General features: G+C 35.2%; 1 protein-coding gene across 9 annotated transcripts; it reads left to right on the forward strand.

The window, feature by feature from the left end:
• The first annotated feature begins 2,063 nt into the window (after positions 1 to 2,063).
• Positions 2,064 to 23,511, forward strand: LOC141642272 (uncharacterized). 9 transcript variants are annotated; one of them, XM_074451026.1, is made up of 12 exons: positions 2,067 to 2,230; positions 5,169 to 5,248; positions 9,370 to 9,410; positions 12,558 to 12,682; positions 12,833 to 12,883; positions 15,917 to 15,938; positions 16,144 to 16,258; positions 16,514 to 16,546; positions 18,762 to 18,884; positions 20,896 to 21,002; positions 21,090 to 21,158; positions 22,915 to 23,511. In XM_074451026.1, exons 2-12 carry the CDS (start codon positions 5,241 to 5,243, stop codon positions 23,262 to 23,264), a joined length of 1,044 nt encoding a protein of 347 aa, XP_074307127.1. In that variant the 5' UTR covers positions 2,067 to 2,230; positions 5,169 to 5,240; the 3' UTR covers positions 23,265 to 23,511. The 9 variants fall into 9 exon arrangements, with proteins under 9 accessions (XP_074307132.1, XP_074307127.1, XP_074307130.1 ...); XM_074451024.1 differs by having other exon boundaries at positions 2,137 to 2,230; positions 9,355 to 9,410; XM_074451025.1 differs by having other exon boundaries at positions 2,137 to 2,230; positions 5,190 to 5,248; positions 9,355 to 9,410.
• Positions 23,512 to 26,341: the final 2,830 nt, after the last annotated feature.

Genomic DNA, 26,341 nt, shown 5'->3' on the forward strand with positions numbered 1-26,341 from the left:
AATTTCATGATCTCTTGACCTTCTTAATATCAAAATAATTTCTTTTTGATAATTTTTTTGGCCAATGTTTACTTACTTTTGAACCTATTGTTAGGAGTTAAACTCATGTTCCATTAGCAAGGAGACATTATAACACAAAGTACGTATATATCATAATCATGAGAAATAGAATAAATTGGTTCAAAATAAATAGCGTTCCATATAAGAAAATTGTAAACTGTACAATAAGAAAAAACAAATTTGATCAAAAGAAAAATCTATCACAATTGTCCAATTATATCTCTTTTGTCTTGGATGCAACGAATATAAATAAAGTTCCAGACTCAAATTGAATTTTAAATAATGTCAACCATGGGTGTTAGGTAGACATGGGTAAATAAAATATCAGAAATAATATTTGAAAACTATAGAATAATCGAGAATATAACATTTATATGACACGAACTATTTTAAACAAGTTGATCTATGGTTTTGAAATTTTTCACTTATGACAACTAAGGGCATGTAACTTTTCTAATTAATATGGGTATGAGAAAGCCTACATTCGTCATGTCCCCTCGCCCGTATGACATATTTGCTTTTAGGAGTCGCTTTTTTTTCCTATTATTCGAGACTTGGTAGAGTATTTTAGTCCCGTTAGACATTGGGAGCAAAATTCATTGTTTTTTTTTTTTTTTTTGAATTTCACACTAAATGTACATCATCCTCTTCGCAATGATCCTACGTATTGCTTTTGCAGAGTCGTCAATACATTAGTTTGACCATGATTTTTGACATATTAATGGTCAAAGTTATAAACGACGTTTGACTCTTGAGAAGCAATGGGAAAATGTTTATTAAGAAGGGAAGAGAGTATACATGATGAATTTTTTAACATAACTCATAATGGTATATTCTACCAAGTGTGGTATATCGGTTATGTTGTTGAGGAACATCAACTCCGTAAGAGGATTATGTAAAGAGACATCGTCTTATTATCAAACGCCTTGGGAAATTTGAAATAGAAAGGAAGATAATTACGGGTTCCCAAAAAACAAAAGGTATTGAACCGAGCATAGGAATGACTTCCTCGGATATAAAGATTCCTTTCGTTCGGAGACAATATACATTGTGGCTATGCCACGCTAGACAGTAAACAAGAGTCAGAGACAATCATTTAATCATGTTGGAATTTATGTGCTGAAACCAGTTTTTAGTAATGACCGCCTTTACGTAGAAGCGTCAAGAACAACGTCATCCAAGGCATTAAGGTCCTCATCGTGATCGAGACCAAATGTATCAAGGTCAAACGAAGGACATTATTTACAAAGAAGTTTTCACAAATTTATCAAATTATGTGTCGTATTATATATTTTGCATGAAACTTTTAAGGACAAGTAGTCTTAATTGTAAATAGTCAAATACTATTTCTGTTAAAAATCGATGACGCGCGAGATTATAAGAATAATAACTCTACAATCCAATTATATATGTGAATGTTACAACTGATATAGTCAATACCAAATGCCAACATTTTTGTTGCGTTTTTGTAAGGGGAACGGATGATTAGTCACTCCTCATCTAAATCAACTCTCAAAATTTTGTTTGCTCTCATTTTCAGCACAGTTTGACTTTTTGTTAAATTTAATAGTTTTCTATTACCGGATCATGGTAACGTAAACCAACGTTTCAGCGTTGCCAAAAAAATACTAACTTGGTAACTCAACGATTTTAAATGATGTCATAAAACTAATAAATGATGTTGCCCCGGTGCATTGTATGCAATAGAATTACAAATATTTTTTATTGTTGTTTAGAAACTAATAATTCTATTGGAATTCAGTTTGGATTTGATGTTGCGAGAAGTTTATAAGGAGCAAATACACATAATTGTAAATATATATAATAAAGGTAAAATTATGTTTAAGAGATCTAACATTTTCTTTGAACACACTATATATAATTATGATAATTATTGTTTTACGTAACAACATTCAGTTTAACGTAGTTGTTGTAGGTTAAAATAATTACAAGACTCATAAAGGTCCGTCTCCGTTATTAAGAATATATTTTTACAGATAATCGTAATAGAAACCCCGTGCATCGCACGGCTTTCCAACTAGTCTATAAATATTTTACACCCGTAAAGGCCGGCCTGCGTTTCTTGCTTGTTTCCGTAGTTGCTTATCATTATTTGAAGATCTTTTATACCCTTTGTGATTATCATTATCATATCCGGCGTTGAGACGAGGTAAGTTTTAAACCCTTTCCGTTTTAGCTTTATCTTAGATTTAGATCTACAGTTTTCTTGTTTCATCGAACAACTATGGATCATAAATCAATTTCAGAACAAATCTTTCATTCATTACTAAAAATTATTGATTAAATTAGTATTTTAGGATTTGGGGTCTTTGTAAGGTTTGCAATGGGCCGATTTCCAGACTTTGCTGCAAATCTCTTTTTAGATATGAGTTTTTTAAGCACGAATCATGTACGGATAGGTTATTTCACTGAATTTGCTTGATTTCTTCACCCCATAATGACAGTATGAAATTTAACATCTTGTTCAATTATTATTTAGACCTATACTTCTTTGGTATGATTATTTTTCTGTTGATTGAACAGTTCATCTGTCGAATTTGGGCATAGACGGTGTATGATGTTGTGGTAGTGCTATTAGATTAATTGTTTGCAAAGAAAGGGATTTTTGGGAGAGGAGGAAAATTCACGGGGACGGAATAGTAAAATGCGTACCACAAGGAGTAAAATGCATACTTGCTTAAGCCCGTTTACTGTAAACGAGTCCTTTTCATAACTATTTTTACCCACTTATATATGGTTACGTTTGGTTCTCGCCGGGTTTGCTTGCAATACTGCTCCAATGAATTGTCTCATGAAATTGGGACTCTACCTATTATAGTAATATATTTGAATTAGGATGACTAGAATGATATTCGAGTTTATTCTTATGAGATGCAAAATCATCTACTCCCTCGTAGTTCACATGTTCCTCCCTTTTTTTTTGGGCACAAGAATTAAGAAAGTGAATTTGGACCATACAAAATACACTACTCCACATGAAGTTAACCTTCAAATAAGGAAATAGGGAGGAACATCTAACTAAGCTTAAAGAAGAAAGAGGGAGGAACATGGAAACTAGGAGGAAGTATTTATTTTTTTGAATACTCGCCCAAATATAACGGTTTGGACCAAAATTTAAGCATCATCGTGTTAATTTAACCAATTTATTTATTTTTCTTGAATTCTTCCTAAACGTTCCTTTTAAGTACTTTTAACATGTTCCCTTAGACACATGTAAAAAAACTGTGTAAAAAAAAAGATGTTTTCTTTGCAAACGCCCCAATTTAATGTCTCTAATTCGTGAAGAAAGATTTATTTTAAAAGGTTAGCAATAAGATTTTTAACAGTTGTATGTTGTTTAAAAAATGAGTAAAGGTATCAGATGGAGCATTTGTTGTTCGTGTATCATCTGTGCTTGTTGGGATAATGTCACATTTATCAATTGGTATTGATTTATTCTCTGAATTTGCGGTTACTCTTGTTTAAACTAAAATTGACAACCGAATCAGGTAAAAAAAAAAAACTACAAAGATTACTAAAAGTAAACAAATTCCTTATTGGAGTACGACATAGTAAACAGAATGATTAGTGGCATGACTCGGTTCTTTCCTCATGTGTTGTATCCATGCGCTGAACGCATGTTCCTAGCTTAGGTAGGGTTTTTCTCTTGTGTTGTATACTTGTATTCATGTGCTCAAAATTAATTAACCTCTGCCCTCCATCAAGAAGTCAAGAATCCCCTTTATGAGCTACAACCCCAAGAGCACAAAATTATCACCACCCTAAAACCAGACACGAAACCTTCGTTTAGAATGAGGGAAGAGCCTCGAGGCCAAGGAAAATCAAAGATGCCGCCTAGAGTCTAAACATACCTCTCCACGGGAAACCCTCACCTTTTCTCTTATTTTCAAGCTTTTAATTGCATATTGCTTTTAGGAGCTTCTATTGGTGTTGATGCTTTTCTCTCTAGTCTAAAACTATGATTATAACAACAACAACAACAACAACAACAACATCAGAGCCTTAATCCCAAAATGGTTTGGGGTAGGCTGGCATGAATGATCATTTAGAACCGTCGAACCGTCCATGGGTGAATGCACATCTCAAAATGCGAAAATATAGAAAAAGAAAAGTGAGAAACAAAAGAGGAGTGAAACATAATACAAAAGTCAAGGTAAACTTCTAGGTTTTAAAAATCGAAGTCCTGATTTCTTTTATAATAAACTTAAAAAGATTAAAACGATTTAAAATTTAATTCGAGAAAAAAGATTAAAACGATTTTGATAACCGGAGTAAAACTTAAAGGTCCGGAAAACCTTTAAATATGAACAAAGTATTAATATATATAAGAAAGATGTTGGTAAAAAGGTGTAATATATTCGAAAGGAACAAATAATTTTTTAAAAATTGAATAGAAACACTAAGGGGGTGTTTGGTTTGAGCTTTTGGAATGGATTGGAATGGATTCAATTCATTCTAGTATTTGGTTGGAGGTTTTTGGAATGGAGTTAGATACTCAAAGGATTCTAACTCCATTCCAACCCCTTGGAATCTCATACCCATGTTTTCACTCAAGTTTCTAACTCCATTCCATATTATTACTAACTCTATATCGATTCCAGGGTCGAACCAAACGCTCATGAGCAAGTATGAGGTTCTAATTCCATACCACTATGGTATCACAATCCATTCCATACCATTCCAATATTTCGAACCAAACGACCCCTAAATATTTCAAATAAACATCGAATACTAAAAATTCACATGTATTATTTCCCTCCATTGTCCCCTCCCCGTCACCATTTCCTAATCAAGCCCGAGAAATCTCATATCGTGCTTTATCACTCTTAGCCATGTCTGTTTTGGTCTCCCTTTACCCCTAGCAACCTTTTTTTTGTTCCCAGGTCTCGAGTCTAAAACTATGATTATGGACAATAATTTACAAACGTGCCTGGTTGTGAACTTTGCATGCCATTTTAGAGTTCGATTGAATAAGATACCATATAGAACTTTTTTGCTCCTTATTTATTTGATTTCTATTATGTGAACTTTTTAATATGTAACATTTTGAAAGCTGTTGGTGAAATGTTCCGTTGACTTTGATTTAGGACTACATATCTTTGCTTTAGGACTACATATCTTGAGGCCGTCTCCGGTTTTGCGTGCGTGGGTGCGAGCTAATGTTTCGGTACGTGCCATACATATCATGATTTGTAAAAGTAACGATTGTTTATGATACTTATTACCTTTGAAGAACATGCTACTATGATAGTTTTTAACATATGGTTTAAGTTAAGTAGCAAATGAGGCAGGCGGGGTTTGGTGATTTTATCACTCACATGTATCGCCCACTTGTTTATTTTAGTATTGTATTCTTAAGGGTGGAATTTGTCGTAGCCACTTGTACAAAGTGATGTGCGCTTGACTTGTCTTCTCGTGCCTCGTGCCTCGTGCCTCATGCCTGTGCCTACACATCATATTTAGGTAGTCCTAGGCAAGGCGTGTTATGCCGTCCCTCAGTGGAGCGCACCATGACCTATGTGCTTTGTTTGAGTCGCTATACCCCGGCAAATACTTTTATTATTTCTTTGTATTTTTGGATGCAAAAAAATTATTTTACCCAACCGTGTGGGAGGTTGTGTGTGCCGTTGTTAGACCCAAATTTGTTAGTATTTGTTGTAAAGCAGTGATTAGAATGAGCCGGGGGTGTATGGTTCAGGCCATTCACCCAATTAAGGTATGAGATATGTTTTTGGAACGAGCCGTACTGGGTATGCAAAATTTGATCCTTGATTTTATGATTTAGTACTTTGTTAACTTTCCCTATGACCTAGTTGAGGGAGTGTCATTTGGGTTCCTGATATTGTAGCTAGATTATAACTGTGGAATGAAAACAGGAGTTTGCTTGATAGTTGGAAGAGTATTTAGGGGGTGTTTGGTTCGCCTTATCAAGGTACTAGTTTAAGACCCGTGCAATTGCACCAGCATGTAAATTAAACATATAAATAAACTTTTATAATTATATTGTTACAACTCATTATTTTAATTTAATTGTACAATATTATAATTATTTGAATGTACAACATCTTTCACAAATGATTTCAGATTTAGAAAAGAAAGTTGAATATCAGTATTAAGGAATTATACTTCTATATAGTAGCCAAACAGAAAAGAACAATACCAGATTGTTATGACATTTAATCGTCTAGAATAAAATTGTTGAAGCATTTATACCTATACCTCGCAAAATTGGCACCTTAATGATCTGACTCGTATCCGATCAGACACCCAAAATGAAGGACCTGAGCCTGACCCCTAACCACAATTGAGCCGACCTGAATGTCTATATATTGTTGCACAAAGACCAGTATCTCTTAAATAACTTCATAATAATAAACCCGAAATTGACCCTAACTCGCATTACTCCAAACCCATCCAATCTGACTCGGATTCTTACAAACCTGAAATCACCCCGCTCAAACTAACCCGGCCTAATTGTCCCCTTTGACAACTCTAATTATACCCTACTCTTAACCATGGAGGCATGCTTAAGTAAGTTTTTCATATTATATTTACTCCTTTAATTTGCCTCGCACCGCCTAACACATTCATAAGTCACTATATATACTTACACTCATTGTCATGTAGTCATGTCATTTTGATTATTTCGAACGTGAGCTTAAACTGTACCCTTTCGTCAAGTTTTTTTTTGTCTTTACGAAAATGTGACTTAAAATGGGGAAAAATGCATGATTCACTTAGGTTAACCAATGTCATCCCTTATTTAGAATATATTTGGCCTAATTTATCAAAAATGAGTTTTTATTTTCCTTTAGTTTTTTTATAATGTTTTTCAAAACTTAGGAGCACTAAATTAGTACTTTATATTTTAAGGGCTAAAAGATAAATTATTTTTAACTTTTGAGTAATCGTGTGTTTGGCCAATTTGTGTTTTTTTGCCGAAAAAACACTTTGAAACATTAGGCCAAAAATACTACTACCTCCGATTATATGTATTTGGGCCATTCTTTAAGATTTGTGAGATGTATTTTATTCATATGGGACAATTCCTAAGAATCAAAAGGAGTATTACATGTATAACAATTGATCAAAAATGAAAGAAATCAATGTGGTAGCTTGGGGATTTTTCTCATAAAAATAAAAGGTAGCAATTATGAATTACGGTGACAAAATATGTTTGGTATTATGTGTCAAAAAATAATAATGTAAGACCGTCACAAATTAAATATTCTTATATATAAAAGTAATTTTTTCAAAAAAAAGCTAAGAAAGTAAAAAATGTAGTGGTGACTTTGGAGTAAGATGGAAAACCATTGATCAATAAATTAACTGATATATTTAAATGATAATTTAAATAATAGAACATAGAAGCCTTCAATAAATTCATTTTTAAAATGAGGGAACAAATGTAGGTTTATTTTTCTTAATAACAAATTGCTTTAGTTTAGGAATTATTTTAGAAATAATATTTTTTTAATGGAAATGAAGTAGGGATAGGTGGGCGGGAAAAAAATGTGAAATGGTTGTTTTATTATTTAGTATAGATGAGGAGTATTTGTGTGTGTGTCACCAATTAAGGTATGAGGTATGTTTTTGGAACGTGTCACTCATACCAATGTGGGGGTTTTATACCTATACCTCAAACGTGAACGGTATGGGTTTCTCACGCCCAAAGACGTGGGTGGATATGAGATTGTTACCCATGGATTTCAAATTAGAATAACCAAAAAAAGTGAAAAAAAAAAACTGTCATATCATAAACTAAATCAATATAATGAGACCCGTGAGTGGGAACTTCACCTTAAAAAAGATTTAGTTTTAAAAATGACGTATTTGGACTCCGCGTAGAATTTTATGGCTAGATTAGTTGAAAAACTATAAGCTATTGAAGGAACAAGACGAAATACATTTTATTAATTTTCAAGCAACTAGTAATCATTTTCATGCATCTAACAATTTTCATGCACCTAGTGCTTATTTTCATGCATCTAGAGCCTGTTTTAGTGTACCATTAGGTTTTTGTACATAAAGTAGTATATATATATTTTAAATATAAACAATAAATTTTGTTTAATTAAATCAAATCTTGTGCTTGAATGAACTAAATTAATGGTAAATGATTCATCTAACATTAGGTTGGTGGACATTAGGTTGGTGGTTCTGAACGAATCCTGACCTTATATATATAAAATTATATATTTGCTTAATTCTTTAGTTACATGATTTTGTAATATTAAAATTTATTATTATTTTAAATATTACTCTGTATATTTTAATTTTTTTTTTTTAATTTTGAATTAGTTCAAACCCACACCACCCCAAGTCCCCAACAAACTCAAGGTATGGAAAATCAAGTTCCAATCCCATACCCAGGGGCGGAACCAGCCCAGCCCAATTCTTCTAGGGCTATAGCTCTAGATACAATTCTAAATAAAATTTAGTGAACCAATACACATAATTGAGGAGTAGCTTGGATGGTTGGAAATGCTGTCTACCACACAAGCAAGTGGGGTTCGAATCCCTCTAATGGCATTTCGTTCGGCTTCTTTTTTTTATACCCTTTATTCAGTTATTTGTTTATTATCAATATGTAACTTGGTTTCATCCAATTCCCAATACATGCCCATTCACAAACTCCTATATTCTTTATTTATCATTCAAAATTCAATTTTATTGAACAATTTATTATAAATATGTACCTTATTTATATCGATTAATTAGCAAGTGCGTTTTATTGTATCATTATAAAATATTTGATTGATAAAAATATCGTATACTGTAGAAATAAGAGTATTTTTTCAAAAACTTTATTTTACTAATTTTTGTTATTAGTTTGTTTTATCAATCATCAATTTATCATGCTACATTTTTTTTTTCTCAGTGATCATACAAGATTAATTTTGAGATAGTAAATATCCGTCTTTATAGATAGGTATGTTACAAACTTACAATCAGTGGAGGAGTGAGGGGGTAGGGGTTCTAAATCCCGCTAGCGTATGAAATTTTTGAAGTTAGTCTTTCAGTTTAGCCCTAGATGTATTTCATTCCTGGTTCCGCCCCTGCCCATACCATACTCACCTAGGACCCTGTTTCCAAACCCATACCCACGCACGAAACAAACGCCCCCTTAAGAGCTTAAGTGGCCGATTTCACTTTCGTATATATTTATTGTATCTTTATTTGCTGAACCTTGATTATAAATTTGTTACTCTGGTGGTTACCTCTAACTGTTGTATGTTGTATTATGATATTGTACCTATGACTATATAATAGTTACAATCTCAATAGGAGCCAATGGGCGTCAGTTGCTGGCAGGATACTGAGAAAAGGTATGGAGATTTTATGATTGTGATTTCAGTTGTGCAATAAGGTTTGATTAATACTCCCAGTGGGATGATTCTATTTAGCTTTTGCAGCATTTTACCCTTATTGACTTTGTGTCATTTTATTTTTGTGAAATTAGGTATGTTCTAATGTTATATACTACATGAATTGAACTAAGCCATTGTTTGCTTCATAATAGGTTGTCAAGAAGTCATAAATTTACCTGTAGATAGTGTAGGACTGTAGGTTAGTAATTTTGAATATGTTAGACGTAGAACAAGATAGTCTATTGAATCACCCAAATCACATTAGCGTAATAAGTAATGACTAATAAGTAATAAGACCTTGTAATTTGTTAAAATGAAACGTTAATGATACCTAGTTCCTTATTTGCCTGTGGTGCGTTCCTTTGTTTTTCACTTCCTTATGTAGGATTGGTGTACAAAAAGCTAATATCATCATAATATAACAGTACGCTCCTGGGATCCTCCGTCTGTTTATGTATTCTGTTTTACTTTTTCGTTCTAGATATGTTTGTGTGGCGGAGAATGAGTTTTGGATTTTAGATTTGTTTTGCGTGGTGGAAAATGTTTAACCTAAAATTGTTTCAAAAGCAATCGCAAACATTACGGCGGTACATAGGGAATATATTCATGCCCTTCATGTAGTCTCCACAGGGTTTATAATCTATTCACTCTTTTCACTTTGGTGCTATCTTGTCTTACAATTTTTTATCAATCTAATGAAATGTCTCCTATCACAAACGACTTAGGACTCATTGGTCATGACATTAGAAATTCTTTATGCAGCATAAAGCGTGGGATTAGTGACAAATACAGGGTATAATTCACTCCTTAACAGAAATTCTGAGAAAGGGACTTGACACAGAATAATGTTCTGTTAAAAAGGAACTTAATTTGATGAATAATATTGTAAATTCCAGCACATAAATTGATGAAAACAGCAAGGTAATAACAGGATAAATAAAGATGAATACACCACAAACATTGTATCACCATAATGGCAATTCCACACAGGTAACTGCACCAAATTCCACACAGGAAATAAGAAAAAGCAAACTTCTGTTTTTGTGATAGATAAAAGTCTGCCTTGTTCATGTTACATAGGAGCCTTATATAGATAGGATTGGGGTAAAACATTAGACTAGTTGGCCACCTCACAGGTTGAGGGCTCATTAAGGTAAAAAGCTAAAGAAAGAAAACAACAAAGGCTAAAGGGAAATGAGATAGGTCACCATGCTACCCAGGTAAGGGAAAACCTTCCCTGGACTGAAATTGGAGTGGGTTAGGGGCTTAGGGCTGTTGGTAGAGCTTAGAAGCTGGACTGTTGGACCATCCATTAGTAGATCAGTACTATTAGCTTTGAAATCTCTATTCTATAAAAGCAATTTCCTTTCTAGCCTTCCTATTGGTTCCTTGAATTTAGGAGAGAAAATCAACCTTTTAAAGGGTAGGTGGGGTTCCACTTTTCCAAGAGAATTAGTTTCTACTTGTACAACATACTACTTTTTTTTTTTTTTTTTTTTTTTTTAGTTTTAGAGTTACATACCAACTACAATATTAAATAAAGAAATTTTTGAATATAAAGATTGAGAAACCATTCGAGAATTTCATAAATTTGAAAATCAACATTTTTTATGGAGTGGTGAATAATGATCACGATAATACTCCTCAATTGAATGGACAATTAAAATTTTCGCCACTTACAAAAATTCAATAGTGGTAGGGAATATTAAATTTAAATTGCGTTGATTTCAAAAATACAAAACAATAAAAAATATCACAAATTTGGAAAAAAAAATTTGTTGATTGAAAAATAAACTTAAAATCTTTATAAACAGATTCCTAATACATACAAAAAATCCGGTTGGATAAAAAATGAAGCTTGAACAATGTAAATAAATATTTATAATTCCATGCAACAAACAATTGTATGACGATTATATCAAGAGTTTCAATAAAATACTATACCTTCAATTAATTTAAAATCATGAACCAAGTAAAAACAAGAGAGATCTACACCAAAAATAGATGGAAATAAATAGATAACATAAATGTTTTATGTATGTGTGTTTTATGTGTTTTTTAGGATGAGATTGAAGCAAGAGGACTATGTATACTAAAAGTCTTCTATGAACTTTAGCTTGGTAGGTTTTCTAAAACATGGTAAAAGGGACGGTAGTATGAGGTTAAACGGGTATATAAGTAGGGATATGAATGATGAGAGTGTATTGTGATTTCTGAGGTTAAATATGTTTATGTTCAGAACTAAAGAGTTTGGTAATTGACGGGCTGGGCTTCATATGTTAGGCATGTGTTAATATTACCATTTACCAATAATCTACAATAAAAAAGGTGAAAGCTTATTTATAGTATGGGTTTGGTACATTATTATCATAAATAAATTGTTGTATAAGACCGTTGTATACATAAGACTAGCCCAATAACAAATAACCCCAACTAAGTTCGAAACTTATATAAAAAAGTATTTTATTTTGATAACCCAGATTATTGATAACTTACCTATTTAAATATGTCAGTATTAGTTATAACATATCGAGTTATTAAAATAAAATCGAAATATAAATAAAATTAAACGACATCTATCTTTAGGTGTCACACAAAAAGAATAAAGAACATAAACGTCTCTAATTTTAAAAAAACAACCCGACATTTTTTCTGCGAAACTAGTTTCATAGGAATGAAAGGTATGGAGCACACTCATTTGCAAATAGCGTTTCCAAGAGCCTTTTGGGTCATAAGCTCGTGTTACAAACTAGTTATATTTGTTAGGAAATGAGATTCAAACATAAGTTTGAAAAGTCATAACATTTTGAATTACTCTCAACGCTAATTATGCCATATTACATAATTGAAATCACTAATAACTAATTTAGATCTTGAGCAGCTTTAATTGGTTTATTAAGTAATGCTAATACCCTATAGAATCATATTGCCAAACAAGCACCTACACACGGGGAGGTAGAAGTATCGCCTTGCATCGACCCCTCAATCTCAAGCAGGCTTTACAGATTGAATGGACAATGATCTGGCTTTGAGAATATTTATCTGTATGCCTGTAACCACTTTTTGAGTTTTCACAAGATGAATTAATAGTGTTGATGTCTGCAGGGAAGGACGGCTTTGTTTGCGCACTCAACAAGCCTTGGTTTGAACATCCCTTTACTTGTTCCCAAAGTCGTTCTTTTTGCTCCTCCATGGCAACCTCTTTTCGTACTGTTGTTGTTGGAGACATTGTAAGCTTTCTTTTATCTTCATTGCCATCTGCCCAACTCTCATTTCATATCTTGTGAATTTCTTAGCTATGTACTATTTTTGTTCAAATTTTGTTATTTGATATGTACATTGTTCTCTCACTTGTTATTTCGTTGATTCTTATGGTGAAGCATGAGGATTGGGAATTAGAGCAAGATTACAAGGCGCTCAAATGTTTAAAGGTAAATACGCCTTTGCTAATTGCTCATCAATCTTTTACAATCTGAGATATGCAATGTTTAGTGCAATGTACGACTTGTTTAGTGCGTGATCCAAAAAACTCAAATAGAGTATTACGATTCAGGCTAATAAAGAACATAAATCATACAAGTAATAGCATCGAATAATAATTGATAGAAAATTGCTTTAATAATGTCTTGAGGAGTTCATAAATGAAATTTATGAATTCCAATTTATTGAACCACGAGACTATTGCATAGAAAAAGCAAAAGCTGAAACAAACTTTTTTGAACTCACTTGAACAATTTCTTCCAGAATGTGGTTATGTTAAACTTAGAGCTGACTTGACTCGAGGAACCTGACACTTTATTTAAACAAACTTTGCCATCTGCCTAACGTACAATTTTATTTTTGTAAAAGTATTTGATATTAAGTTTAAATAAGTGATGGTAAAAATTGATCTTGACTATAACTTCTTCTCACATGAAACTTAGGACACACGGGACACTTTATTTAAATTTGCTAAAATATACTCCCTCCGATCTAGAGAGATGGTAACATAGGGAAAATTGGGTTATTTAGGAAAATGTGGAAAAGTGAGGGGTAAAATAGGAAAGTTTGATTGGGGCCACATGAAATGAATTGTGTAATTAAACAATGAGTTGTAAATAGGTAGTGGATGTAAGGGTAATTTAGCCATTTTTAGGCTAAATAAGGTATGTTACCATTGGTGTGGATCGTCCATTTTAGGTAAGTATTACCATCTGTTGGATCGGAGGGAGTATATTTTATAGTTGTAAATGTACGATTTTATTTTTGTAAAAGTATTTGATATTAAATTTTTTTATAAGTGATGGTAAAACTTGATCTTGACTATAACTTATTCTTATTTCCCACCCAAACACATCTTCTAATCAATCTCTTTTGACATGTCATTCCTCTTTTAAAGAGCATCATTCAGCCCCAATTCAACTCATATCCCCGCTATAAAACAACTCACACTATTCCCCTCAAATTCAACTTGATTCTGTTTAAAAGTGTGTCTAAGAGCAAGTCCAATGGTAAGCTAGTTCCCCTTTGTCAAATCAAATTTTAAGCTACAAATTTTTTGAGCTAGTAATGCATTCCAATGGTTTAGTTTAATTTTTCACTAGCTAGATTGGACCCACATTTTAAGATACTATTCCCTCCACACAAAAGTGTTCTTCCCATTTTTCTAATATTTGTGAGTAGTATTTTATTGAAATGAGAAGAACATAGGGGTGTAGAGGGAGTAACTTTTTATTGGTTGTTTCCTTGTGGTAGTTCTATTTAAGCAAATGCTAATGAAGCTAGTTGCTTAAACAAAGCTAATTTAAACAAAGCAAAGTCCCTAAGCCAAACCATCAGACTTCCTCTAAAATGTGTCAAAATACCATGGATACACGTCCAAGATATGTCCAAATACCATGGACACGTGCCCAAATAAATGAAAAAAAGGTAGACACGAGGCGTGTCCGTGCTACCTAGCTTCCCCCCGACCCGTTACCTGATACACAATATTGACTCAAGACGGATGACTTGATAACGAATTTACTTAAGAATGGTGCAAATAAGACCAATTTGACATTTATCTTATTTGTTTTCACAAAATTAAAATTAACACACTTACACACTGTTTTAACATGAAATTTAAAATATACTCCTCGATCCATATTTGTTCTTTCATTTTACTTTACGCGGTCTCCTTGACGCTACTTTGATCACATTTTTCAGTTTGAATTTGTAATTTTTTCTCTTGTTTATAAATATAATTTATGAAAGTTTGTTTGATGAGAAATCTAAATATATAAGTTTTATATGCCTTAATATTTTTAGCTTTTCAACTTATTCGAGGTCAAAGCTTGATAACGTTGACCCTATAAAGTCAAATGGGAAGAACAAATATGTATGGAGGGAGTATTTTCATAGCGGTATAGACGAACCGAAACCAACTCGACGAGCTGAACCCCACTCGTGACGAATTATACCAGTCCCAAACCCAATATAACTTGACCCGACCAACTTTACCAACTTTGACCCGACCAATAACAAATCCGAGTCCGAGTGAGTCTTGTTCGCCTAAAGAAAGACTCTTGTCGCAAGTCCGTCCAGTGACAAGCTTGACAAGCTTAGAAGCTGGACTTATCCGCCATTCCGCCCGAAACACAACCCGCCAGAACCCAAAAAGTTTGACAGCTCGAAATCCACCCAACCAGACTCAACCCGGTGCATCAATCAATTGGCCAGACTCGATAGAGACCCGGACCCAACTCAACCCGAAAGGTTAACCTGACCCAATATTACTCGAACCCAATATGACCGTACTCGGCTTGACTCAACCTGATTGATTTGAGCAATGCCTAAATCCTATGTTACTCCGACACTTCACTTAATTGACGTGTCGCGTGTCAGATACGTGTCGGTGTCAGACACGACACAACACTTCGACACTTCAATTTAGACCACAAAGCAGGAAAAGTCACCCCAAATAGCCGTGTCCGACACGCCAACACGTGTCCGACACGTGTCGTGTCGGCGTGTCTGAGTAACACAGCCTAAATCTTACGAACAAGTGTAAGGCTAATTCTAGAGAACAAGAAAGCTAAGAGATCTGAAGAGCTTACATGATTCTGGAAAGATTAGAACAGAAGAAAATGCTAGGGCAGGTTTGTGCATGTTTCGTATGGATGCGAATGGAATGGCAAGGTACCCTATTTATTGGGGACGTCCAAGCCTTCATTCATGAGGAGACTCTAGAACATGGAAAGATCTAGGATTGCCTAGACATCTCCACTACATTCCATAATGGCTGGACATCTTCTTGAAGCTCCTAGAACCTTCCGGACAATCTTGGTCCCTGGATTTCATAGTTGGTTTATTGCGAAGTCGGTGTCAGTGAGAAGTCCACCCCCTAACACTAGGCTCTACACTTGTGAATCTTTATTGCTGAAATGAACTTAACCTTCTAATTCTATGATCGTTGCATGTCTAACAAGTAATTATGTTTTCCTCAGCCGGAACTGGTGCTTTTTACAGGCAAGTCTCCTTCACTTCCTGTTTTGTATCTTTAAGAACCATTCTTTGATGTTCTTGAGGACATTGAGGTATTATTCCGTTTATTCATCTTGAGTCATGACTGGTAAGATACTTTCAGCAATTGTTCTGCGAGCTTTTGTTTTGCAGTAGATCTGGTCTCTCTTTGTGTATCCATCTAAAAGAATCTCGCCTTTCTGATTACTAGGTGACTTTGGGAATGAGAATTACGAACTTGTTAGGAGTGTCGCAAAGATAGACATGCCTAAAGCAGCAATACTTGGAAATCATGATTCCTGGGATACCCAAAAGTTCTCCTCAAAGTAAGTTCAACTTCCCAATTGAGTATGATAACTGATACTTTTTATTGATGAATTATATTAGCGATCAAAGACCTTCATCATGTATTGACGAATTGAATGCAGTCATTTGTGAATTCTCAATAGGAATCTGTATTAGTCTTCACTTGCTTTCTCCATTTGAACTCTCCCTGGTGAAAATTATTGTTTATTTACTCAATGATTCTCAAATCTAGTGCATCATTTTATTTAATCTTTTGGCTATTTTGTTTGTGATAGGAAAAAAGATGGAGTTCAGCTACAGCTGGAAGCGTAAGTTCCTTTACTGTTAAATCTTTCTACCTTAAAATGTTGTGTTATTCCCACCTCCCGTGACCTATGTTACTCCAACTCGGATTGAAGGGTCGAAGGGTCGGACACGGGTGTGTAATTGTGTATCCAAGTGTCGGACACGGCTATTTTAAAATTGTCAAGTTTTTAGTCTAAAATGAAATGTTCGAGTGTCATACCAGTGGCTAAGAATCGAGTGTCGGACACGGGTACGTGAGCTCATATGAAGTGTCGAAGTAACATAGCCCGTGACATTTGAAAGACGTAAATGCTTGATCTCTATTTCTGCAGCAATAATGTGATCATAATGGGCCGTTGTTCGTAAAATAAAATTGCTTTTATTTGAGAGCTTTTCTTATATCTTAAATTGTAATCAAACATTCGATGGGTTTGCATGTCAGTTATTCTGCTTTTATGTTTTGAAGTGGATGAAACATTGCCCCTATTTACTGTAAACTTTCCTTCAGAAGTTTTTATTTCTTTTGTCTTTAGGAGACTTCTTCTCCATAATTCTTAGCTGACTAAAACAAAAATCTGCAATACTCAGGAGGCAAACGACAAACCTTAGATATAGTTTAGGTCACGGTCTGGATTCCGGAATATATTGAAGTAGAAGAGGTTATGGTCATTTTTTGCCTACACTAAATGTATAAGAATTGACAAAAGTTGATACATTTCCAGTTCGTTTCCAATCTTGGACGTTGGAAGATGAATAGTAGTACTGAAGAAAAATGATGAGTGAAATAAAATTTTGACGCGATAATCTAGAAAATTCGGACATTTGGTGGACTGGTGGTACGCAGCCCCAGTTTTGAGCTTTTTGTGGCCCTAGGTAAAATAGTACATTGGGGTCCTCTAAATTTTGAAATATAGTAATTAACAATTCTCCTATATTACCATCCTATATGTAGTATAGAGTTATAGACATGCTGAAAATGTGAATGGTACAATTTGATATATTTTGACAATTTTATGGGGCACCGCCGGATGGTACCCAATCTCGATAACACCCTCTCATATTCCCTTATATAGGATTTTAATGATCCCTCACATATTGTATGTGAAAGGGTGTACTGAAATTGCATACTTTACACCTTAAAAATGTAGAGGTAGTGTAATATATAGTTTCATACACCCTTCCATTGAGTTAGGATGATAATATTGCACAAAAGCAATCTAGCACCCAATAATCGTGCATTATTTTATATTTATGCCCCTTAAAAATAATTGATTTATAAAAGCAGAAAAAACAAACTTTTTCACCAATCTAATAGCTTAAATCACATATTTTCCCTAGTTATTAGTGCTTTGAAAAATGTAGAGTTGATATAATACATGAAAAGTTTAATTTTTCCGAAAATCAGGGGGAGCTACATAGTAGCAAGAGGTAGCACTCGCTACCTTGAATTATGCTACTCGAAAATCTCCGAAAATGAGGTCTTAACAAAGATATTAAACTACAAAAAAGAAAGTTTGCTACCCAAAAGTTTCGTTTTTGGTTACGCCCTGGCTAAAACGATTTATTATAATAATATGAAACAGTGAGTATTAGGTTATCAAATTATAATAATATGAAACAGTGAGTATTAGGTCATCAAATTAAGAAATTTAATTGGGTCTTTACATATTGGGCTAGTCTTATATTTGAACGGTCTCGTGCATATTGTGAAAATGTACAAATGTATAATAGGAAAAAGAAATCTAAAACATTGGGCATCTTTCAAGCTTGGGTCCTACGCCACCGCCACTCTAAACGACTCTCGGGAGCAGGCCCTGGTGGTACGCTCTATGATGTATCCTAAAAGAGAATTGTGAAACGAAAAATAGAAGACAAGGAGTGATTTTGAGGGAAAGGAAGATGCTACCAACAAAGCTTCTCAGCAGAGTTCACTTAGAATCGATCCTATTTACGTTTACCCCGCCTCATTGGTTGATAATTATATTTCGTTGATTATATAAAAAGTGATCTTAAGATTGTTAGGGGCTTTATAGGTTTTCATTTCTGAATTTATCCTTCTGCAACTGCTGCGAGCAAAGCTTCTCAGCAAAGTCGAGTAGGCATGCCTATATGCTCTCCCCTCTCCAAACACACACCAAAAAATAACTTTGTTAATTAGCCATTATCTGTCAAATAGATGTCCGGTACAACTTGATTGGTAAAATTAAATGATTACTTTGTACCCTTCTTATCATTTAGCTTAGGGGAAGAGCATGTTGGATATGGGCGCTTGGACTTCCCTGCATTGAAAGTTAGTGTTGTAGGTGGGAGACCCTTTTCTTGTGGAGGTGATAACTTATTCAGGAAAAAGCTTCTAAAAAGGTATGAACTGAAAGCAAGTTTTATACTGTCACTCCTATTTTATGATATGTAAGATTTTTTTTTTGTTGTAGTTGCTGCTATTACGGCCTTTTTTTCCTCTAATTGTTCTGAATGTTTTGTTTTTTATAGTCTTGCACTTGATTGGTGGTTGTGTAAAGCTACATAAAAAAGAGTTCTCTTAATAGTTATAATCTTTCTCAAGCATTTCTTATTATACCAACTTGTATCCGTTGATTAGTGGAGTCATATTCTATTAACCGACTTTGACAATATTATGTTAGACCATCTTTCCAGTGTCCCCTTGACTATTTGGGCCAGGATTTGAGCAAGGGGTAGGCACTTTACGGAAAAAAATTCGGACAACATTTATACATAAAAATTATTTTGAGTTTCCGATGACGATGGAAAGACAATGAAGTTATTCTTTGCGACATCTATTCTTGACTTAAAAAACAAGCTAGGCTTAAAAAGTATTAGCAACTAATTTGACTAGTACTTACAGAAAATATAGGAGAGGAATACCATGCAGTAGTATTATTGACTACTGTCGTATTGAGCAAAGAGCAATGACAAACTATTTTACTCAAATTCCAATCATTTTTTGTTACATTATCAAAGTAAGTAGCAAGAGATTAAATCATCAAATTAAATAAATAACCAAGAGAAAAAGATAAAAAAATCAAATAAAACAGAAATTAATAGCTAAGTAGGGAATTTAGGGTTTGAGAAAATAAACAACTTTTCAATCCAATTAACCAAAGAGTTACACAAATAGACTAACAAAATACTCCCTCTGTCCTGGTCATTTGTTGTCCCATTTCATTTTGGAGCGTCTCAGTCAATTGTTGTCCTTTCGATTTTAAGAATTAAAAAGGTGAGCAATTTAATTATTCACACTCAATTTGGTCTACTTGTCATTTAGTAATTGGCCCCTACTCTTTCCTTAGTCTTTGTACCAAAATCAAAGGAAAACAATTGACCGAGACGGAAGGAGTAACAATCTAACAAGAATAAGCAATTACCTGTATACTCAACCAAACAATTACACAAGAGAATACCAAATGACATGGAAGTGAAATTATGCAAGATACTTGATGATAATGTGTTTTATGGAGTTGTTTGTACCGAGAAGTAATAATTTAGGCATACCAAACAATCACACAGCAAGAATACCAAATCAATTGAAGAACATGAGAATTACGAAAAATTGAAAACCACTACTTGAGATTGGAAGAGAAGAATTGAAGCCGTCGCCGGTCAGCCGTGCTGTCCGACGAGAAGTCTCCGGCAGGAGGTTAGGCGACTGGAGGAGTTCGGACGTTAGGCATTGGGATTTGTGAGGAAGCTTTTGGTTTGTGATTTGTGGAAGAGAAGGAGACGCGCTGTTCTGTTTTTTTAAGTTCTTTTTTTTTTTTTTTGGTTAATGCATGTATAGACACGTGCCTAACCCAACCTACACGCAAATCCGCCCCTGATTTGGGTGCTATATTTTTTCTTCTTATGTGTAATGTTTACACATGGGTGAGTTTGTGAAAGATGCTGAGGATAGACAAAATATACCTTGTTTCATTACTTCCCAAAGGGGACCATCATCATTTCTAACTTAGCAGCTTTTGAATCTCTTTTTCTTGTTCTCCTACCTCTTTTTGTCTATTGCTACCTTGGGATTGCTTCCGTCATGCGAGATTGGTGTTTTATAGCTTATCATCTGATTATATATAAAATTTTAATACTCAGTAATAGCTATGTTATATATCCTCCTTATGTCGTTATAGACTTTCGGAGTTCGGACCCTTTAAGTGTTGGAAGATTTTGAGAACTTGGACATTGCTCAACTCCAAACTGTTGGCTCTTAAGCATAGCATGTAATGGTGTTGAAGGTTTTAAATCCATGTGAATAGCACAGATTTGAGTGCATTCATCTATAGGAGTTGGGACTTTGTTTTCCTTTGGAATTGAAAGACTCGTTTGGCTTTTATAGATTAGCTTTTGGTTTATGTTGTGATTTTAGATTTGGAGTCAAAACAATGGAAGAAAGTGCGGACAGAATTCATAAGGCTGCTATGGAAACTCCAGACAACCACTCAATTATATTTCTCGCACATAATGGGCCAACAGGTAGGTGAACAGTGAATTTTTATACCTTTGCCTAAGAATCCAAGATTGTGGTATTTTGGATGAACTTATGTATCCGTGCGAGTGCAGGTCTTGGTTCTGGTCCAGATGACATATGCGGCAAAGACTGGGTAGGTGGTGGAGACTTTGGGGATCCAGGTGTGTGCCTCTCTCTCTCTCTCTCTCTCTCTCTCTCATTTAAAAGTTTCTTCATTTGCACCCGATCTATAGGACAAACATTATATAAAGTTAAAATTGAATATTTCTTTTATGAAGAGATACATCATACATGTTATCCTCTTGGCAACTTATCTTGGTCTTATCATTCTAGCATATTTTATAAATTATAATTAGGGTTGATAACTTATACCTAGTATAATTCAATTTTTCAAAACTTATACTAGTATAATTCAATTTTTCAAAACTTATACCTAAAATAACTTTCTTTCAAAACTTATGCCTAAAATCTTATTTTCTTCCAAACTTGATACAGAATCTCAAAAATAGACATAAGTTGACCGTTTTACCCTTATTAATTAAGGGATTCTACCATTTCCACCACATTAACTCATTAATTCCAAATCAAGCACATTAACTCATTAATTCCAAATCCACCACCCATTATTACAACAAATCACCTCCTCTTCCATGGATTAAATTTGGCGATGATTTTGGGGGACTTATCTTAGAGCTGTTATACCTTACATGTGTATCTCGATTTTGGGGACTTGGGCCTATTTTCAATCAACCCAAATTCGGCTCATTCTCCTCATTTATGGGGGTTATTCAGTACTTGTCCTTTATTCCCAGGGACTATTTTGGCCTCTTCTTGAGAAACAATCACTATTTTTCTGGGTCTCTTCAATTATTAGTTCAACTGTAATTGTGAATTAAAGACCAACTTTGGGATTTGTTTGTGTGTAAAAGTTGGGGAGATGTGACAGCGGTAATGGAGAGTGATGATGACGACATTAATGGATTGCTTTTTCTACGGAGAAGAAGATTAGTGGTAGTATAGTGTTTGTGTTGGGTAATGGGTGTGACGACAAAAATGCACAAATTTTTGAGAAATAAAAGAGCAAAGAAATTTAGGATGCAATATGCAGAAAGAGCTGTAGAAATGATGAATGATAGCATTATCTAAAATAAAAATGAGATACCAATTGAGCCTTGTTGGTGCATTTGGGATTGATGACGGCATCTTGAGCATACACGAACTGTAATTGTAATCCTAAAGTAATAAAGATAAAAAGCAGGAAGATTGTGGGGCTTAATAGATGAAAGAAAGTGATTATGTTTTATTAGCAAGGCTGTAAGGGTAAAATGGTCAATTTATGTGTTTTTTGGAAAATTGGTATTAAGTTTAATAGAAAATAAAATTATAGGCATAAGTTTTAAGAAAAAAATTATCTTAGATTTGAAAAAATGGGATTATACTAGGTATAAGTTATCAATTTAATCCTTATAATTATAGATGTAAAAACGGTGCTTTCATTTTGATCAAGGGGTTTGGAAGGAAATTGAGTGTTTGGTACTTTGGTATCAAAATGGAGGTGGAGGACTTGGAGGGAAGGGAATCCTCCTTCCCCCCTCTTCCATTTCCCACTCATTTTGGTTTCCAAACAAATTCCCAAGTATGGACTCATGGAGTTTAGGGGTATACCATAGAATAAAAGAAGGGTACAACTTAGAATTCCCCCCTTTTTACGATCATCTAGCCTTTGGGAGAGATTTTCCAAACCTTTTTTTGTTATTACGGGTCCATTGGAAATTACCACTTTGATAGAGAGCAATTAAGCTTTGTACATGTGACTCCCATATCCTACCAATTGGTAGAGTACATTTAACTTTTGTGGCACCCTAATCTCTGATGTTAACATGGCTTTGATTATCCGAAACCTATTTTATTATGCAGATCTAGCCCAAGCTCTATCCCTCTTAAAAGAGAGTAGTAATTATCACGTTCCTTTGGTTGTGTTCGGGCACATGCATAAAGAAATGGTCAATGGAGGTTTCCGGAAGATGATATCCATTGGAAGTGATGGTACTATTTACTTGAATGCGGCCATTGTACCGAGGGTAAAACCTCTAGACTTGGGTAAGTCACGTGCATTCACGGTGGTAGATTTCAAGGACGGTAGAGTAACAAAAGTAGTAGAAACTTGGGTGTTAGTTGTTGGCGATGAGACATTTAAAGAGGAACATATATTGTTCCATGCTGATAATAGTCACCCAAGCTACTCCTTTTGCGACCCCGTTAATTGAACCGTGTTTGGCCGGGTTGAGTCTGGCAACTTGAAGTTGTGGCTTTTTTTAATAATATAAAAATTAGTATAAAAGTTATACGTAGAAGAGCATCTACTATTTAGTTGTGGCTATAATAACTATGTCCTATGTAAGTTATTGTGTCTTTTTCCTTTTGGAATGATTAAAGAAAGTGAAATACCAAATGCAGCCCTTGGATTTGAGAGAATGGTTAATATGTTATTGTGGTGGAGATATTATTTACCAATTTTAAGAGTTTTTTTTTTTTTTTTTTTTTTTTTTTTTTTTTTTTTTTTTGAGAAAAACCCGAAGGTTAACTTATATTAATAGCGAAGCAAAACGGACAGCATCGGATGCAATCAGAGGTAGTTGATCCGACCACCCACACCTACCAAAGACTCGAGGCTCCACGTGCGCAAGAGCGTGTGCCACAGAATTATTAATCCTATGCGTAATCGACCATATGACAGTATTAAAATTACAACTAAGAGCTAAAATATCATCTAAGACTTGGTGGAAGATGCTCCGTCCTTTTTTCTTCATCTTCAGTGCCTCGATGACATGGATGTAATCACTCTCGATGAGAACATTTGCGTGCCCTCTATTCTTCGCTTCCTCTAGCCCATCATGAACAGCCACCACCTCTGCAATATGAGGTTCCCACGTTTGTTGTCTCATCCACGACAGACCTCATAACACCCGTCCATCCTCATCGCGACAAACAGCACCCGTCCCAACACCCTTATCTTGTTTCACACCCGCATCTACATTTACCTTCACAAAACCGCTTTGGGGTACCTGCCATCCTTCATTACTTCTTTTCTCTCGCGAACTGCCCCTCTCCCCTTCTCTTGCGTACTCACACCCCAACCCGCCCCTAGATTTCCTCCACTACATCTCGGATTCTCTGCAAAACTCTTAACGGTTCAGTACCCACCGACTCAAAAACTACTTTGTTTTGATGTTCCCACAAGGCCCAACATCCCACCATAAGTCGAATATGCTCTATTGCTCCTAACTCCTTTCAGCTCGGTTCAATCCAGTTACGCACCCCTCCTCCACCCCTCACCTCATCATCACAAACCAAACCCAACCCATCCCAGACTCGACAAGACACGTGAAAAAGTTTAAATAAGTGCAGAGACTCGACATGGGAATTAGAAAAAGGGCATAAAGAAGTCTCACCTCCAACTCGAGCGGGGCTATGTTTGCTCTCGTCGCTAGTGCTTCATTGCACAGCTGCCAGAAGAAGAGTTTCACACGGGGCCAGACCGGAACCTTCCACATCCTATTCCATAACCATTTCTCCCTGTCCCAATTTGAGATATCTCTCATATCAATCGTCTCCCCCGCAAGGCACCTGTATGCTGACCTAACCGTATATTCCCCATCTCGCTCAGCCTCCCAAAACCACGAGTCTGCTGATGCGTTTGAGCTTAAGCGGATGTTCATAATGCGCTCACATTCAAATGGCAAAAACCGAGAAGAAATGGCTTCAGCCCGCCATGCTCTATTCCCGTCTAAGAGCTCAGTGACAAGTAAGTTTTCATCACCATTCGGACATGGCGAAATTATACGACCCGTTTGTGTCCCCAGTACCCAAGCATCCACCCAGACTTTCGTAGTCGGCCCATCACCCACCCGTCTTCGTAGGCCCCATTGCAGAACTGATCGAGCCTCAAAGAGCCCCCTCCAAGTATAGCTCGGGTTATAACCGAGAGAAGCAGCCATAAAGTCACAAGAAGGGAAGTACCTCGCCTTCATAACCTTGGCCCATAGCGAGTTCGGATTGACCATTAATCTCCACGCTTGTTTGCCTAGCAGCACAAGATTGAAGAGACGAAAATCCCTAAATCCCAGGCCTCCTTTACACTTCGGGTAACACATCTTTCGCCCAGACACCCACGCCATTCCTTTCTTCCCCTCCTCATGGCTCCACAAGAAACGCGTGACCATAGAACGAATCACCTCGCAAAAGTTCGCAGGAATTTTAAACACACTCATCGCATAGGTAGGGAGTGAATTGGCAACCGCCTTTACGAGTACCTCCTTACCAGCCCTAGACAAGAATTTCCCGCGCCATCCATAAGTATTTTGCTAAGTTTGTCACGTAAAATATCAGTAATAGCCTTCTTCGAGCGCCCAACAACCGTAGGAAGGCCTAGATATTGCTCTTGCTCCTCTACCTCGACAATGCCCAGAATGTCCACAATATCATCTCGCCTTGCTCTCGTCACACCTTTGCTAAACGAGACAGTGGTCTTGTCCAAACTCATAAGCTGCCCAGATGCTTCCTCATACCGTCTCAACAAAGCTCTAACCGTACCTGCTTCCTGAGTCGTGGCTTTCACAAAAAAGATGGAGTCGTCGGCAAACAAAAGGTGCGAGATAACCGGAGCAGTGCTAGAAATGCGGATCCCATGTATCGCCCCTCACTCAACAGCCCGTCTCATAACATTAGATAACGACTCATCTAGCATAATAAATAACCTTTGTGATGATTAAATAATTCTGTGAGATAAATAAGCTGGACAAGGTCGAGCTAAGATGAAATTTCATTAAACACGTCAATAGACAACACACAATTAACTTCTTTTTTTGTTTTCATTGATATGAATGTCTGTGTTGCTAGGTGTGGCAAAACTTCCGTAATTTTTTTCCTATTACGAATCACAAATTTTAGAAGACTTTTTTTTTCTTTTTTTTTTAAAAAAAAGAAATCTTCTGTAGTAGTAATAAGTTTGTAGTTATCGTGGGTTAGGTTTGTGTCTTATTATTACACAGGATAGCTAATAAAACCGAGTTGCGAAACGTGGTCGACGTTTTTCATAATAAAAGACGAACATTACCTTGCATCCTCTTTTTCCTTCCTCTTATTTTGGAAACAAAAAATGTATTATTTGTTTTAATTTTTGTACATAAAAATCATAAAGTATTTGACAATACTACAATAGATTATTGTTAAATAATTAAAATTTCATTGCACTACTCCGATCCATATAACATAACCTCTTTACCAACGAAAATTACCAGTTTCGTGATTCACAAAGCACATTATAGTAATCAAATAGATCACT

The sequence above is a fragment of the Silene latifolia genome, chromosome 2, assembly GCF_048544455.1.
Source record: "Silene latifolia isolate original U9 population chromosome 2, ASM4854445v1, whole genome shotgun sequence".
Lineage (NCBI taxonomy): Eukaryota > Viridiplantae > Streptophyta > Magnoliopsida > Caryophyllales > Caryophyllaceae > Silene > Silene latifolia.